Genomic DNA, 18,710 nt, shown 5'->3' with positions numbered 1-18,710 from the left:
TCTACTGCAGCCATTTCGGGTTGATCGACTTTTCTTAATCGTTAGAATTCGTGAAACTGGAAAATAATGATTCGATTCCAATGTATATGGAATTAAATCTGAAATCATTAATTGGTAATGTAAATCACAACACTGAATGCCTAAATTTATGCTTTACAATATTCTGTACCAGTACTGTGTTCAAGAGTCGTTTTTACTGAGAGTGGTCTCGGTCAATGTACAAAACAGAAAGCAACAACAATATAAGACACTATAGAAATTCAAATAGAGAATGTTTAAAAATCAGTGGTGCAAATATTTGTGAATTAAAAGTGAAAGAAAGAAAAATAAATAGACTACAACAAAAACATTGATAAAACAGCGCACAAAGGAAAACAAACAAAAATAAAACGTAATCAGTGACAGAGAAAAATAGACGTCAGCAGCATTTTTATTCTCTCCCTGTACTTTTATCTTCTTCATATCTCCTCTTCACATTATGGCCGCTTTAATATTCTGCCTGTGCAGTGCACTAAACGATCTGTACGTATTCACACATGCCTTCCAGCATTGTAATTTTGACTATCAAAGAACCCTAAAGTATCTGAGATACAGAAAGCGGTTACTGCTGTACCAACAGTATTTGCGTGATTTCCACTTGGATTACTACAATCGTCGCCGCCTGAGTGTCAATAATAAAAGTAGTAGTGGGATAAGTGAAAAACAAAGTGACATTCAGGAGAATACCGCTAAATTTGATAGCCAAATAACAACAAAAAATAGTGCCAATAATCAACAAGAACAGAAACAGCAACAACAACCACTGGACAAAGTGGACCCAGTTGACAATATTAAACAATTAATAAGTGCCACCACATCCACAACAAGAAAAATGCAACGAGTTGGAATTGATTTTGGTGCCATTGAGGCATCTTCTGAAGCCTTTGAGGTTATTGATTCGTTTGGCATCAAGTCATCCGCAGCACAAGGCAGCAGTGCAACAGAGGATTTTCTGTTGGGGGAACGCATGAATGCAGAATTTCGTGAAAATTATTTCGAACCAGAAGAAGTTGAAATCATTGATGGCTTTGAGGATGATGTAAGCATATATACAATTTTATGATGTTCACTTTATTTAAAATAGTTTCATTTTGGGGTCTCTGTAATCTGAAAACCATGTAAGGGATTTTTTGTTGCCATTTAATCAATACTTGACATTTTTGTTGTTGTTTTATTTTCATTGAATATTTAGTGGTGGGTTGATTGATGTGTGTGTGTTTGTTTGTCTCTTGTTTTTCTTTCTCCATTTCATTCTTCTTTATGCTTTTATCGCATTGTTGTTTGTTTTTCGCAGAACCTTCTCATATGATACGCTTTATTTTTTGACATTTTCTTTTCACACTTTGTTCGTCGTTGTACTAAGTTTAGTAGAACGTAAGTAAAGCGCAAAAATGCCAACAACAGCTGTTTAAGTTTCGTTATTGGTGTTATACTATAACGGTTATAGGTATTGTTTAAGTTTTCAAAAGCTCTCAGTGTGAGAGAAATTCTGTTAACAGTATGAGAAACGGCGAAGAACAAATTCACTTCAGTGATGCCAATGCAGTGTATTATCAAACTTCCGTTTTTTTATACCCTCAATCTTATGTATTTCTGAGTGAAATCGGACACTTTTTTCAAAATATATATGTATATACAGTGACTGTCCCCGAAAATGATGTCACATGAAATAAACAAATTTAAGCGTTGATAACTTCGAAACGAGTTGAGATTTTTTAACAATTCAAAATATAATTTTGTAGGCTGAAAAGTTTAAGATGCCATAGACAAATATTTCATTAACATACTAAAATTTTACCGGAAATTAAAAAAATGAGCATTTTTTAATTGAGCATTGAAAATGATGCACCACAATAATCGAATAATTTCCAAATTGTTGGCTTTTATGCCATTTTAGTAATCAAAATGGTGTAACAATTGGTTCCCTATCGTTTTATGTAGTTTTGTCATTGATTCCGACAGAGAGAATAATGTCCCTAACGTAATTTTGGCATAATCGTAGTTAGTGTGTATTTCTTTGCATATATGTATGTATATGGTTGGTTGGTTGGTTGGTTTACGTGGTGGCTACACTTTATAGCCTCAATTAGTATGTAAGGAATACCGTTTTGAAAACCACACCACTCGTTCAAGGATTGTTATTTCGTAATATTAAATTGGCAGTTAAATCCAGCCTGATGAGTTGAGAAACCGTAGAAGGTCTCCCGGACCTACTTCGGCTATCTCGGCGATATTATGAAGGAACGGCTGTCCTATAGCTTTAAGTCGTCGTTGCATTAGTGCAGGGCAGGAACAGAGGAGGTGCTCAACAGTTTCCTCCTCTTCTTCATCTCCGCAGCTGCGACAGTGGTCGTTGTGTGGTATATTTAAGCGCATTGCGTGGTTACCGATAGCCCAGTGACCGGTTAACACTGCAATAAGTCTTGCCAGGTTCCGTCGATTTTGCTGATTAGGAACTTTGTGCGTTTGGCGTTGTATTGAGGCCATGTAGATTTTTATATTCGGCATGTTTCCGTTCTGTCCCATCTACTCTCGGCCAATGATAGATAGTATTTGAAGATATCCCCTTTAGCTACTCCCATTGGTGTTGCGACTGACGCCTTTGGGAGTTCGTTAGAGGCGGATCCTGCTCTGGCTAGTTCGTCCGCTTTTTCGTTCCCATCCAGCCCCTTATCGCCTGGGATCCAGGTGAGAGTTACTCTTGACAGACGCCCTAGTTTAGCAAGTTCTTCTTTACAATCTTTCACTAGCTTCGATGTGGCAGAGTTTGAATTTAGTGCAAGGAGTGCCGCTTGACTGTCGACAAAAATTCCTATCGAGTTTGGTGTGTGGAGTTGTAAGAGAATAAAACAAGCTTCCTTTATGGCCAGTATCTCCGCCTAAAAAACACTGCAGTCGTCAGGTAGCTTTATGGATGTAGATATATTTGCATCATATGAGAAGACACCAGAACCGACTCCACATTTCATCTTGGAACCATCTATGTATACATTGATGTCATGATCTGTCATTGGTGATCCAATATTCCATTCTTTCCTGCTTGGAAATTTGACTTCAAAAGGCTGATCAAAAGTCATTGTAGGAGCGCAGTAATCAGCAGTAGTTGCTATTTCTTTTGGTAGTTTGTGAAGCACGCACGCATGTCTGTAGGCTTTATCGCTCCATACTCCTAGAGCCCGCAGCCTTGCCGCATTACATGTTGCAATTGCTTTGATGTGTATGTCTATTGGCAGAATGTGCATCATAACATTGAGGGCTTCAGCCGGACAAGTCCGAATTGCCCCCGTCACCCCGATGCATGCTGATCTTTGTATGCTATATAGTTTTTTCTGTGTAGTTTTCTTTTCCACTACTGGCCAACATACTAGTGCTCCATATGTGAGAATTGGTCTTATTATACTGGTGTACATCCATAACACCATTTTAGGTTTAAAGCCCCAACGGCTCCCAAACATTTTGCGACACGTATAGTATGCAACGGTTGCTTTGTGAGCACGATGTTCCATGTTACGTTTCCATGATAGCTTTGAATCTAGGATGACGCCTAGGTACTTGGCGTGATCTGATAGGGGTATTTCTTGACCTCTTAGTCGTGGTAGATTAGGTATTGAATATTTGGTCTTTGTAGTGAATAGTACCATCTCAGTTTTCCCTGGATTCACACCCAGTCCACAGCTTGTGGTCCAAGTATCTAGTGATTTCAGGGCCCCGTTCATGATGTCACTTATCACGGATGGGAACAAACCAGAGACGAGTATTACCACATCGTCCGCATAAGCAACCACCTTAATCCCCATAAGGTCAAGTTTGATAAGGATTTCGTTAATGACAAGGAGCCAAAGCAGTGGGGATATAACTCCTCCCTGTGGAGTTCCTCTGTTTACGTGCTTTGACAGCGTACTGTTTCCTAGTGAGGCAGTAATAACTCAACTTTGCAGCATGGTGGTTATCCAGCTACTGATGAATGATTCCACGCCAAAGTTATCTAGAGCTTGTTTTATTGCTGTTGTACTGACATTATTGAAGGCATCTTCTATATCAAGAAAAGCAGCCAAGGTGCATTGTTTATGTTTTAAGGATTTCTCGATAGTCCTAACGACTTCGTGTAGGGCTGTATCTGTCGAGCGTCCCTTTATGTAGGCGTGTTGACTGGAAGATATGTTCTTTGAGCTATCCATCTTTTCTCGAATATGCACGTCGATGAGTCTTTCGAGCGTCTTAAGTAGAAATGATGAAAGGCTTATGGGTCTGAAGTCTTTAGCATTTTCATGACTACGTTTTCCTGCTTTGGGTATGAAGACAACTTTGACCTGTCTCCAACTCGCAGCAACGTAGTTAAGGGATATGCATCTACTATAAATGTACACTAGCCAAGGATTTATTATAGTCTCCGTACTTTGCAGCCTTTTTTGGTATGATACCATCTGGCCCCGGAGATTTGTAGGGAGAGAAGCTGTTAATAGCCCATGTAACTTTACTCGGACTTATTATCTTATCGACTTCAGTATCGGTTATATCTGTATTAGTATTGGATTGCACTTCGCTGGTTCTATCAGAGCAGCCTGGGAAATGCGTCGTAAGCAGAATTTCAAGAGATTCGGCTGAGTTATCAGACCATGTGCCGTTCTTTCTCTTTATATATGTGGGATTCGAGTGTCCTTTTGCCATAACTTAGCTTAGTCTGGCTGTATCTTTGGTGCTGTCTAGTGCTCCGCAAAATTCAATCCATGATTGCTTTTTCGCTCTGGCTATGGCCTTTTTGTACTCCTTTAGCTTATCCTTGTATGGCTGCCAGGATCCGCTTTGGTAGCTGTCGTTGAAGGCTTTCCGTGACTGTTTACGCAGTTAAGAGAGCTCGTATGTCCACCATGATCTATAGTGCTTTTTCGAGCGCGTCCTAGGACATGATACTTTAAAAGATGTATCTAGAGATTTCTCCAAAATAGATACAGCTTTATCTATACCCGCTTTTGTGTGGAATGCTGGGTAGTTTGTCCCGCAAAACCCTATTGAACTTCTCCCAGTTCGTTCTTTTCGGGTTGCGAAAGCATTTAATTGACGTTGCTTTTTCTGATATATTGAATAGTATCCAATTGTGATCTGAGAACGATTTTTTATCGGATACTATCCAGTTAGCTATTTCTAGATTACGTTTATCGGATACCAGTGTGAGGTCAATGACCTCCTGCCACCCACTAAAGTTATCCGAGCTTGGAAATACAAAAGTTGGGTTAGTACCTCTATTACATATGGTAAGATTGTTAGTATTAATAAAGTTTAGAACTGACTCACCTCTGTCGTTCGTTTCTGTGCTGCCCCATAGGGAATGCCTTGCGTTTGCATCGCAGCCAATGATGATGGTGTTGAGTGGGTGTATGGCCTCCATGGCGCTCCAGACCTCGCTTGGTGGGGCTTCCCTTGAGTGGGCCATATAGCAAGAGGCAATAAAGAACTGCTTGCCATTGTCCAGTTCCACTTTTGCAACGGTGAAGTCCGCTGTACTATACTCTGGACATAAAAATGCGTTTATTTTATTTTTAACAATTAGACATGATCTAGGCTTACCGTTATCCTTCATGTATAATATTTTATATCCTCTGCTATTAAGACTCTTTACTTCGTTTTCGTAAACGTAGGGTTCTTGGATGATGCCTATGTCAAGATCCTCTTCTACTAAAAGGATCCGCAGGTTATCTGAAGCGACTCTAGAGTGCTTCGGATTGATCTGCACGACCTTGAGCATCATCTTATTGTGGGGTTGATGTTGATGGCCCCTCCAGCTGCATATTATCTAGCAGCTTTCCGGCGTCGTCGATGTCATCTGCATCGTCTTCTCCGTTCGGGCCATGCGACCTTAGTATCTTTACTTTGGCTTCCCTCACGCCAAAGAACAGTTTGTTGCCGAGTCTCTCTAGTGCCTCCACTCCGGCCTCTATTATAGAGAGAACCAAACTCATGCTGTTATTGTTCGGGGGTTCAGTGGCGATTACGGACCAATCGTCCATTGGAACATCCTTATTCATCCTCGCCAGACCTTGTAGTAGTATATGTATGTATATAGTTTTTACAGAATTCAACTTTTTCAAGGTGCGATATCTATGGAACCGTTAGTCAAAAAATCTGAAAATGTACTGAAACGTTTTGCTGAGGACCAGGATCAACACAGCAAAAAAAAAAAAAAAACAGTACGGAAAGGATTATAGTCGGGCGGGCCGACTATATGATACGCTACACCACTGTGAATATGTAAAATATAGGAGATATATGTATATCAAGGGATTTCTATATAATATGGCACACTTGTTACTAGACAAAATTCCGTCACTCATTCCAAATGTCATCAAAATTAGACAGATCGGCCCAAAATATATATAGGAGCGACATCCAAATCTGAACCGATTTCGATATAATTTGGGACACTTATTTCTAGACCGAATTCAGTCAAACATTCCAAATTTCATCAAAATCTTACGTATATAGCGTGTTTGGTGCAGCAAATACGTGAAATCGGGCGAAAATATATATGGGAGCTATATCCAAATCTGAACCGATGTGGATATAATTTGGTACATTTATTTCCAGACCGAATTTATTCCAAATTTCCTCGAAATCGGACATATATAACGTATGTGGTACAGAAAATACGTGAAATCGGCCGAAAATATATATGGGAACTATATCCAAATCTGAACCGATTTCAATATAATTTGGCACACTTATTTGTAGACTAAATTCAGTCACACATTCTAAATTTCATCAAAAGTGGGCGTATATAGCGTGTTTGGTGCAGCAAATACGTGAAATCGGACGAAAATATATATGGGAGCTATATCCAAATCTGAACCGATTTTCACCAAAAGCAATAGCGTTCTTCCTCTGGTTAAAAAAATTGTAGTCCCCAATTTTTAGCTGAATCGGACAAAAAATGCGACCTGTACGTTGCGAACAAAAATACATGGACAGACGGACGGAGATGCATAAATCGACTCAGAAAGTGATTATATGTATATCCCCAAAAGGAACTATGGGTCTATTTCATTTCCTTTTGTATGTTACATACACATGAACAAAGACATAATACCCCTTACCACAGTGTGGTGTAGGGTATAATAAGGAAATCAAAAATCACTTTTTGCAAAAGTGTCGAATTTCAATCAGAATTCCCAATATATTCTTGATCAGCATAAACCAAGTCCATTGGTCTGTCTGTTGAAACCAAGATACAGCTCGGAATATTTAAGATAGAACTTTATAATTTGGTATAGAAGTTTATGTTACTCCTAGAAAATTTGGTATTGAAAATGGTATTGATATAGCTCCCATAGAACGCACCGAAATGCCAGAAATTTGCCATATAGTCTTTGTTGAAGATATAAATCTTTCCACCTAAAATTTGTCGGTATAGCGCCCCGATTTCATATAGCCCCCATAGAACGGTACCTCCTGATTTCGGTATTTTGAAGGTAGTGGCCTCAATATCCAACCGAAATGGCTGAAAATTTACGTTTTGTCTTCGTTGGGGGTATAAAACTTTCGACCTGAAATTTGTCTGCAGAGGTTCACGCTTCATATGGTTCTCATAGAACAATACCTCCCTTATTTCTCAAACGAAATGTCTGAAATTTGGTATTCAGTCGTCGTTGAAGGTATTAAAATTTCCACCTGAAATTAGTCGGTATAGATCCATGTCTTTATATATCAATCCACCGTAGAATTTTCGGTATTTTGAAATGGGCATTTAGTCTTCGTTGGAGGTTTGAAACTTTCCACATGAAATTTGTCGGTAAACGTCAACGTTTTCATATAGTCCCCATAGAACAGTACTTCGTCATTTTCGGTATTTTGATAGTAGTGACCTCAATATCCGACCGAAGTGCTGAAATTAGGTATTCCATGTATGGTATATAAATATTCCAGAAGATAATTTTCGATACAGGTACACGTCTTCATATATATGTACATAACACTACATAACACTTACAAGTGCAAAATATCTGTTGCAAAAATCAGACACTATTGGGGCATGTTTTGGTATAACCTTCATATAAATGTGACTCCATTTAAGATTTTATTAAAGATCTAAGTCACTTTTGTCTACCGAATTGGGTTTTAATTGGAATTTTGTGTTCCCAGAAGATAGCAACTTACTCGCAAAAAAACTATCTATATCAGGGTGTTAGTCTAGTCGGTATATTCCAACTTTGTAAATTTTCAAGTTTTTTTTGCAAATTTTTCGTACAGAGATAGCTGTAGTTAAATACTAGTATATACAGAGTACTCTGTTGCCAGATGATAAAAAGGCCCATTCGGAAAATTGTAAATATTGATATAAATTTTTGAAAGAACAACGATGACGCCCCATATGAGCTCTTCTAAAGGGAGTTTTATCAGTTAAGATATTCTGTTCCTGCAAGGCATAAGAGGAAGAGCTTAGTGCTTTCATAAACGAAAGGATACTAATTGTTCCTATTCACTTCAATACAGTTCGTTGTGGAGGATATAAAATGTTCGGCGCGACCGAACTAAACACCGTTCTTACTTGTTGTGTTGCGTTTTTTTAAATATTTTGTATTTCAAGGTTCAGTGGTGCGTATGATAATTATTATTTAAATATCATAGTAATTATACGCACCACTGTTGAAACTTAAAAATTGGAGTTGTACCAATCTATGTGATAGAGTTGTGCAAAAGGATCTATATGGAACTATCACTTCTCAGTTCCAATGGCTCACATTTTTCTTTGAAGACACTGCGTATAATTAATATCACACGTTAAATTTCATGATGTTACTCATACGTTTTGGAACTAGTACAAGGAACTAGATTACCCAACTCTACTATGTGGTTCAATTGAACTATCTTACTACGTAGTTCTAATCGTCCACATTGTTTATATGTAAAACTGCGTATACGTAATTTCATATGTTAGATTGTATGACATCACTTATACTTTTTCGAACTAGGAACTAGATTGCCTAACGCTATAAAAAATACAAATACATAATACGAATTTGTCAATTTCTTCTTCTTTTGAAAGAGTAGCCTTTTTTTACAAAATTAATTTTTATTCGCCGAAATGTACATAAGTCGACTTATGTTGTTTCCATTAAATAAACTTTCTTCCGTATTTATTTTATTTTAATGGCAACCCTTTCCCCACACTGTTATGATTTGCTAAAAGCTCTCAATGACTGTACTTAACATTTCTTGTTTTCCGTTAACATTTTTAAGATAAATCTGAGAATAACAACAACATTGCATGTTTAGAGTTGGCAATATATGGAATCGATATGTATTAGTGTTAATCTGTCAAAACTAGTGCCGTCTCGTCTTAACCTACATTACTGTGAGAACCTCAAAGTAACAGTGGCCCCAATTAATATATGTAGCAATTAAATGTAGTAGGTCAGTGGATGATTTTAATTGCGAATTGTTAATGGAAGCCGGTTAGTTAGGAATTGTCTGTAACCGGTATCATTTTATCTTTATTAATCGTTTACAAACATATACCTATGTACCTATATTTATTTACACTCAAACATATATTAATTAACTTGGTACACATTCAATTCAGTGGCATGGCAAACAAGCATTCCCTACATTGTTATTACTACACATAGGTATTTTGCTTTTTTTTTTTTTTTGTACACAAACAAATAAATAAACAAAAGCTTTCTTTATATCATCAACAATTTTGCTGTTAATAAATTATTCTTCTTATCGGTATACAGAACAGTGTTATTACTTTACAAGACAAAAAATCGCTAAAATTCGAACGAAAAAAAGAATTCAGGGACTAATGCTAAATGTTCAAATATAACATCAGCAAATCAAATGGATCGTGTTTTACACAATAGCCTTACCAAAAAGCCTTGCAAATTAAAAGAAATACAAGGTACTACAACAAGTACAAATAAACAACAACCACATAGAAATTTGTTTTTTATTTGTAATGTTAGTGCCAACGGTATATGCCATGGTAGAACAAATACAAGGTAAAGTTAATACTACAACAAATACAACTCGAACAACAACCACAAAGGAATTTGTTTTTGTTTGTAAACCTTAGTGTCAACGTAAATGTAAACAAAACAAGGAAATGTCTATAAATTATTGGAATTTAAAAACTAATAATTTTTCACATTTGATTGAATATTTTGGAAAACATGAATGAAAACTCGTTAGATTTTCAATTTGAATGTTTCCATATCATTCCACTAAATGCATAATTTCTCGCAGAAAGTAGAATACTTGCAAACATGTTTTGGGTCGCTGGTAATTCATTGAAAAAAGATAAGCTGTTTCAATCATTTGCTTTTGAAAACAAAAAAGCACATGTTTATTAGGGCTTTATTCTTTTCAAGTTTAACAAAATACCACACATATTAACAAATATTGTACCGCCTCTATAAGCGGTGTTTTAGTGTGCGGCATGTCGTTTGGACCTGGAGGAGGTTACATGTCAATGATATGAAGTCGTCTTTATGGGAAATAGTTTTTTTTTCTGGTGAATAAATTTGTTCTTGAAAAGTATATATCCCTAATATACATCGAACATAGAAATAAATACATAAAATGTCGAATGGAATTTGACACTAACACTACAACCCAGTTCACCCTGCGTTTACAAATGCCAGTATTGGCAAGGCATTAGCAAAAATACAAACCTTTTTCACAAATACATTTATAAATTTTTAAATATGTATAGAGAAAAGTATGAATGTATTGGTGAAAATGGTTTGTAACTTTGCTATTGCCTTGGCAATACTGTCTGTGTGTAAACGCCTAGTTAGTCAGCTGGGTATTGCTGCTACCTTTTCTTGTTCTACCATGGGTATATGCAAACAAAACCAAAGACATAAATACAACTAAGACATGACAAAATGCATGCAACAAAAAAATGTTTACGAAACTTTGTATAGAAACATTACCCTTAACAGGTTGCAGTTAATTCAAAATCGCAACCAAGGAGGAATATTTCATGTAATGGTATCAGAAACGAAATTTATGAATTCAAGGATCTATTCAAGAATAATTCTATGTCAATTGGATCGGTAAATTCGGTTAAATACGTAAAAATGTATAAAAGAAAAAAATGTTATATCACCATATCGTATATAACATTATGTTAAATTCAAAAGCCATTCACTGAAGAATGATAGCAAAAAAATGTCTTATCTTGTTGTATTTATGTCTTTGACAAAACAAGGAAGTGTCTATAAATTATTGGAATTTAAAAAAAAAAATAATATTTTTCACACTTGATTTCTTGAAAATATATATCTCTAATATACATCGAAAATAAACAAACATATAAAAAAATTAAGTTTCAGTTTTTTATTTAGAAATGCACTTAAAATTAGAAAATATTTTGCCGCTTAGCCTCAATAAATATATTCTTTCTCATGATAGAATCTCTCAAATAAAACGCTTGCCGTTTAATTTTGCCACCATTTATAATTTAAATGCAAGCGTTTTATTTGAGAGATTCCATAATGAGAAAGAATATATTTATTGAGGCTAAGCGACAAATTATTTTCTAGTTTTAAGTGCATTTCTAAATAAAACACTGAAACTTAATTGTTTTAAATTATTTTTAATTTTTAACTTTTTAGTAAATACATTTTTTTGACCACTGAGAACAAAATTATAGTCAATTTAGGCCGAAAATTTAGATAAAAACTTTAAAATGCCTGAAATCGTGTAGTACCGTTATATAAAGGCTATACCAAAAATTTTTGGTGGGGATGTTTCTGTACCATTGGGGACTCCATATGCCAAGTAACGCCAATTCTGGCTAACAATGAAGATAAAATCCTTAAAACACTTGAAATCGGGTGGTACCACTAGGGGGGACCTATGTCAACACTTTTTGGTGGAGAAGTTTCTGTATCATTTGGGACTCCAAATGCCAAGTTACAGCCAATTCGGCCTAAAAATGAAGATAAAATCCTTAAAACACTTGAAATCGGGCCGTACCGCTTTATGGGGCTATACGAAAACCTGGACCTATGTCCATAATTTTTTGTGGGGAAGTTTCAGTACCATTGGCAACCCCAAATGCCAAATTACAGCCTATTCGGGTTAAAAATTACGATAAAATCCTTAAACACTTGAAATCAGGTGGTACCGCTATATGGGGGCTATACCAAAACCTGTCCCTATGTCCATCATTTTTAGTGAGGAAGTTTCTGTACCAATGGGGGGTCCCATTGCCAAGTTAAAGCCAATTCGGACTAAAAATGAAGATAAAATCCTCATATTACTTGGTCAGGTGCAACTGCGTTAAAAATGAGTTACTAGATTTGAACTAAATCGGGTGGTACCGCTATATGGGGGCTATAGGAAAAAATTGACACATATTGGATTTGGTTTCATATTCATGTATTGTCATCCAAATCTGAAAAGTGTGCAAAGTTTCAATTCGATTGGTCCACTGCAACTGTGTGAAAAATGAGTTACTAAATTTGAAAAGCATGTTGAATAAAACACTTTAAAAATCTTAAAAATGGACCAATATTGGTTTTTATTTCATATTCATGTATTGTCATCCAAATCTGAAAAGTGTGCAAAGTTTTACCTGTAAAATGGACCAATCTCTATTTTAATTTCATATTCATTTATTGTCATCTAAATCTGAAAAGTGTGCAAAGTTTCAGTTCGATTGGTCAACTGCAACAGTGTTAAAAATGAGTTACCAGATTTGAACTAAACGGACACCAAAACAAGTTAAATAAAACACTGTAAAAAATGTCGACACTAACATTACACAGGAAAAACAAAAGTATGATTTTTTTACTAATTCCGTTCATATTTTTTTTGTCCATAATTTGAACGCACCTCTTTTAAGGTGAATGAACAAATTTTTGAATTCATGTACACAATACTATTTTTGCAAAAGTATGAATGCTTTTCTAAAATACAAAAATACATTTTTTAGTTTCCCCGACATTCACCTTTTTTTTCAAAAACCGGTTTCTATGCTTTGCCTATAAAGATGTGGTGGTTTTGCTTCTATTGTTTTTGTCTTTCCTCCCCTCCATCGTATCTACACGCACATTGACTTCTGTAACAAAGTACAACAGACTAAAAAACCACCACTAACAAATCAAACCTACCACACCAACAAAGCCACCACTTATAAATTTCGTTTGTTGTCGGAAAACACTCATTATAGCAATTGCATTATTTCGCATATACATTTTTTGAATTCCTTTAATATAAATGCAACATCTAATAAATCAAGCTAGTGCTGATGGACTCAATATAATAATGATTCACATTGTTCTGATTTACAAGAAAACATAATTCATTAGGAAAAATCAAGTAGAAGAGAAACGTTTAAAGAACAATAATACACATAATTACAAAATTGAAAAAGTAGAAAAAAAAAACTAAAAAAAAACGTATTTCGATATAAAATAAAAAACAAAATGTTGCAAAATATTTTGATTTTGGTGTTTCTTTGGAAAAGCCGAAAAGTGAGTGTGATTCTCATTCATATGAGAATACTAGACACTTAAAGAGTTCGGTTTTTCGCTAAAAAGGCATAATTTCAAAAACTGAGAAGCCAATTGATAATTCCCTTCGCCGGGATGAAATCATGATATTGGTAGCGATCAGTAAAAAATTTTGCAACACTGTCAGTTCGTTTTGAAAAACATTACTCTCTGTAATAGAGGGTAATAAATGAAGTTGAGCCAATGGAGGAATACTCCACTCAAACAATCGAAAATAAAAAACAAATTTTATATAGAAAAAATAAATTTATAAAAAATATAAACAGAGTTCATATTTTTTTTGTCCATAATTTGAACGCACCTCTTTTAAGGTGAATGAACAAATTTTTGAATTCATGTACACAATACTATTTTTGCAAAAGTATGAATGCTTTTCTAAAATACAAAAATACATTTTTTAGTTTCCCCGACATTCACCTTTTTTTTCAAAAACCGGTTTCTATGCTTTGCCTATAAAGATGTGGTGGTTTTGCTTCTATTGTTTTTGTCTTTCCTCCCCTCCATCGTATCTACACGCACATTGACTTCTGTAACAAAGTACAACAGACTAAAAAACCACCACTAACAAATCAAACCTACCACACCAACAAAGCCACCACTTATAAATTTCGTTTGTTGTCGGAAAACACTCATTATAGCAATTGCATTATTTCGCATATACATTTTTTGAATTCCTTTAATATAAATGCAACATCTAATAAATCAAGCTAGTGCTGATGGACTCAATATAATAATGATTCACATTGTTCTGATTTACAAGAAAACATAATTCATTAGGAAAAATCAAGTAGAAGAGAAACGTTTAAAGAACAATAATACACATAATTACAAAATTGAAAAAGTAGAAAAAAAAAACTAAAAAAAAACGTATTTCGATATAAAATAAAAAACAAAATGTTGCAAAATATTTTGATTTTGGTGTTTCTTTGGAAAAGCCGAAAAGTGAGTGTGATTCTCATTCATATGAGAATACTAGACACTTAAAGAGTTCGGTTTTTCGCTAAAAAGGCATAATTTCAAAAACTGAGAAGCCAATTGATAATTCCCTTCGCCGGGATGAAATCATGATATTGGTAGCGATCAGTAAAAAATTTTGCAACACTGTCAGTTCGTTTTGAAAAACATTACTCTCTGTAATAGAGGGTAATAAATGAAGTTGAGCCAATGGAGGAATACTCCACTCAAACAATCGAAAATAAAAAACAAATTTTATATAGAAAAAATAAATTTATAAAAAATATAAACAGAGTTTTGAATATAAGTAACTTTTTCTTGCTTTAAAGAAGATTATTTTGAAATGAATGGATTGGTTCATATTTTGAAAAAATATACATATATCCCATATCCCATGTATATGTTTCATTCAAAAAAGAAACCAGTATTTATTGATTTATGAATTAGGTTCATACAATGTAAAAATCTGAACATTGGAAAACATTTTTGAACACTATTCATAAATTGAATGAATTTGTTTTTTCTGTATACAGCCCAATTCAATCAGCTGGGTTTCGCTGTTACCTTATATAGTTCTACCGTAAATTTTACCACTAAAATCTTAGTAAATAAATTAGTTGTACTTCCTAGCACTATTTAATAGCTGCTACATCTGCGCTTTAGACCCCGGAAGGGCCTGAAACCCCATACGGGCGCAGATATATAGAAAATGCCCTATAAGGACCTCACATACACCGAAATTTCAATATTTATTACAATATTTGTAATTGTGCATGAAATTGGCTAAGCTGCTAACAAAAATTAAAAAACACTAAAATTTGACCGGAAAAATATTATTTTTAAGTTTTCAGAGCAAATGAATTAAAACTTTGGTCCAGAAATGAATTAAAACTTGCTTTATATTAACACTAACTAAATTCGTGTATGATTTACAATTTTTGTAGTTGTCTCGAAGCAAAAACAAAGTCAATATTACCATGAAAAGCAAAGTTTAGGTGTTTTTCGTTCGCATTCATTTTCTTTCGACAGGACCTTAAAAAAGTAGTTATGTTCTCCAAGAAAACTCACATGTGCCTAGAACCTAAATTGCTCAGTACATCGGATCTTTTAAAACAATGAGGACGATTGCATCTACCAGAGGTGAATGAAAATTGTGTCAATTTGTTATACCCAAGGCAAATTCATATAAGGTAAATGCATGAATTACAACAACTGACAAATTTACAAAAACAACATTGTTGTTATTGAAAATTAATTGTCAAAGATAAATATTGAATAATAGGGTGGTTCCAAAAATGTGTTCAGGAAAAACATAAATGCATTTTAAAAATCCTCTAAAATAGACAAATTTGAATCAAAATGTAAATATAAAGCATACAGAACTGTCGTAGGTCATTGTTGTTACACGTTTACGGTGAAAAGAAGAATTTTATGGTAGCAAATTTAGAAGTTTCAAATTTCATGAGTAGACCCTATTACATTTTGAAAACTAAATTTACAAAAAAAGTAAGAATACAGCTGATTGTCACTGCTACCTTGTATAAATGTGCCTTGGGTTGAACTACTAACAAAAATAATATTTACATTAGGCAATTTTCCTTGCGACAATTGTCAGTTTGTCCATGAGAGAGGGTGTTGAGAGGTAAAGGGTTACCATATCGTCGGTGTCATGCTTAAGTGTTCCATACGCCATTTGCCTGATTCGAGAAAAACTCAAGTTAATTTTTAAGGTCATACAGGACCAAAATGGTACAATAATCCAATACTTTAAAAGCTTAGCTCTACTTAACTAAACTCATAGAATATAACAGTAGTTTATTTTAGTCAGATATCTGTGATAGTCTAGAAGTTATGGCCAATTTTTAAAATTGCAAAAAGTTGCTGAATTGTTCCATGGAATCTTTTTTTTTCATGTTTTTGGCAGTTTGTGTCACATGGAACACATTTTGTCACATTTCAACCAAAACACAATCGTGTTCCACCTCCCTTATATGAAGTGCTATTGTTGAATTGAAAAATCAGGACTTTAAATGAAACATTTATGTTTCTCATATAAATACAATAAGGACCATTATTATATACATATTTCATTAACATTTATTTAAGGGATTGCCTCCTTCTTCTTCTTTATTTGCACATTCGTTTTCCGAATATTAGCGACCAATACAATTTAATTACAATTATCATATATACATTATTTGTTTTCATACATTATTTATCAAATCTGCAAATCCCTCTCTGTCTCTCGCCATGCTTAATAGATTTGTGACATCTCGAATACCAGTCCATTCCGTGATGTTATCATGTTAACTCTTTTCTTCCTCTAATGGGGTTTCCTTCAATTTTTATGCGGGTTATATTTTGTAGTAATTTATATTTTTGATTCCTCATAATATGTCCCAAATAAGCAGTTTTTCTTCTCTTTATGGCTGCGATGAGCTCTCTTTCGCAATGCATTTTCCTCAATACTTCAGCATTTGAAACATGAGCAGTCCAAGGAATTTTTAATATTCGCCGATATATCCATATTTCAAAGGCTTCTAACTTTTTAATATCGGCAGATTTCACTGTCCACACCTCCATTGCGTACAGTAGGACTGACCACACATATGCTTTGACAAATCGAGTCTTCGTTTCAAGATTGACGTCATGGCTGGTAAAAACTCGCTTGTATTTCAGAAATGCATCTCTCGCCAACTCTATTCGGCATCTTATTTCCTTCGAGGAGTCCCATTGTTCGGTAATTGTAGCTCCAAGATATTTAAAAGTCTTAACTCTCTGTATGTTTGAATTGTGTATTTTTAATATGGCGTTATTGTGTTCTTCTTTTTGCTTATAAAAATTGCCTCCACTTATCACTATTTTTTTGTGGTAAAATCGGACAAAACGAATTGATATTTTGCATTTCTAAGGTAACATAAAATATTTAACGCGTTTTTCTTATAATACCATTTTTTAATCGGTGTCCACACTAGCTTCAAGTCGAATGAACGTTTTTGCGTATATATTTGTGAACTTTCATCAAAATTTTGTCTTTAAACTAGGGTTTTTTTTTTGTTTAAACGATTGATTAAAATTCGTTTTCATATAACAATACAATATTCAAAAATATTTGGATTTATAAACTACTAGCAAATGCCCGCTACTTCGTATGCGGAATGGAAACGAAATATATATAAACAATATTTAATACGGGAATGGGGAATACTGGAGATTCTGTTGTACTAAGACCTATTTTATTACCAATATTTTTTCGATTGTAGTCAGAATTTAAAAAAAAAAATGCCGTATCGCATCCCTACACAGCTACCATATTATTTTATTTCGAATTTCGAAAACTACGTATCATATTGCAAATTTCAGATTTGACTCCTGGTTTTACCCCTTCACTAACACAGCATTCTCTTCCAGTACGAATTTCCAAACACTAAACTTTATCTCACCCCTTCACAACAACAATCACGTACATTCACAATTCGAGGTTCTAGCTTTAGCGGTTTCGCCCAGAACCCGAATAGGTCCGTTAAATTTTCGGCCACGTTTTCGTATATCCCCATATAACGGTACCTCTCGACTTAGTGTATTTTTAAAGAAGAACAAATGTATATTGTCCAATTTTCTTTAAATTTGGACCTTGAATACTCAGAGGATATAGAAGTTTCATTTAAAAAATTTCCACTTCAATCCACGTTTATTAGAAGAGATATTTTGAAGATTTAGAGTATTTTGAAGATCTTCTGCACATTTTCCCACCGAAATTCGGAATTTTTGGCATGAAAGGTTAGAAAACTTCTTTACAAAAAATTGTACTTAATGTGCACCGGTATGTCAACCGTATATAACGGAAAAATTTTTCAAGGCATTTCAATTTAGGATTTTTTAATATCAGGCGTAAATACCTTCTAGTTAACAAAATTGTCGCATTGGACCACGTTTTCGAATTTACATAACAAAGCATTGGACCACGTTTTCGAATTTACATAACAAAGCGGTCAGAACAAAAAAATTTTTGAAAAGATACTTTACGTTTGGCTACTTAATTTCAGTACATTATTTAGAAACTCCTTGGCGATAACATCAAATCAATGGGTCAATATTCAGTACAATTTTTCAAACTCAGAACTTTGTCTCAAACTTTAGAGCGATCTTCATAACAAATATTTTCCCATTTCGTATTTTTTGTACAAATAGCGTATT

The 18,710-nt window shown here is 34.5% G+C and overlaps 1 protein-coding gene across 18 annotated transcripts in view; it reads left to right on the top strand.

Moving 5' to 3' along the window:
- The window catches only part of LOC141394831 (galectin-4-like), a 112,121-nt gene that overhangs the window by 34,241 nt on the left and 59,170 nt on the right, over positions 1 to 18,710 (top strand). For 5 of the 18 annotated variants that reach the window (XM_073969772.1, XM_073969771.1, XM_073969769.1 and 2 more), the window contains exon 2: positions 229 to 1,078. The exons of 11 other annotated variants lie outside the window; for them this stretch is intronic. In XM_073969772.1, the coding sequence (XP_073825873.1) occupies positions 479 to 1,078 (600 nt within the window). In that variant the 5' untranslated portion in view covers positions 229 to 478. Of the gene's footprint in view, positions 1 to 172; positions 1,079 to 18,710 lie in introns of all 18 variants that reach the window. 2 more of the 18 variants (XM_073969768.1, XM_073969767.1) reach the window with 1 other exon arrangement.

Source organism: Musca autumnalis, unplaced genomic scaffold (assembly GCF_047663935.1).
Source record: "Musca autumnalis isolate F117 unplaced genomic scaffold, ASM4766393v1 scaffold_2, whole genome shotgun sequence".
Classification (NCBI taxonomy): Eukaryota; Metazoa; Arthropoda; class Insecta; order Diptera; family Muscidae; genus Musca; species Musca autumnalis.
This window is presented reverse-complemented; position numbering and strand designations above follow the sequence as displayed.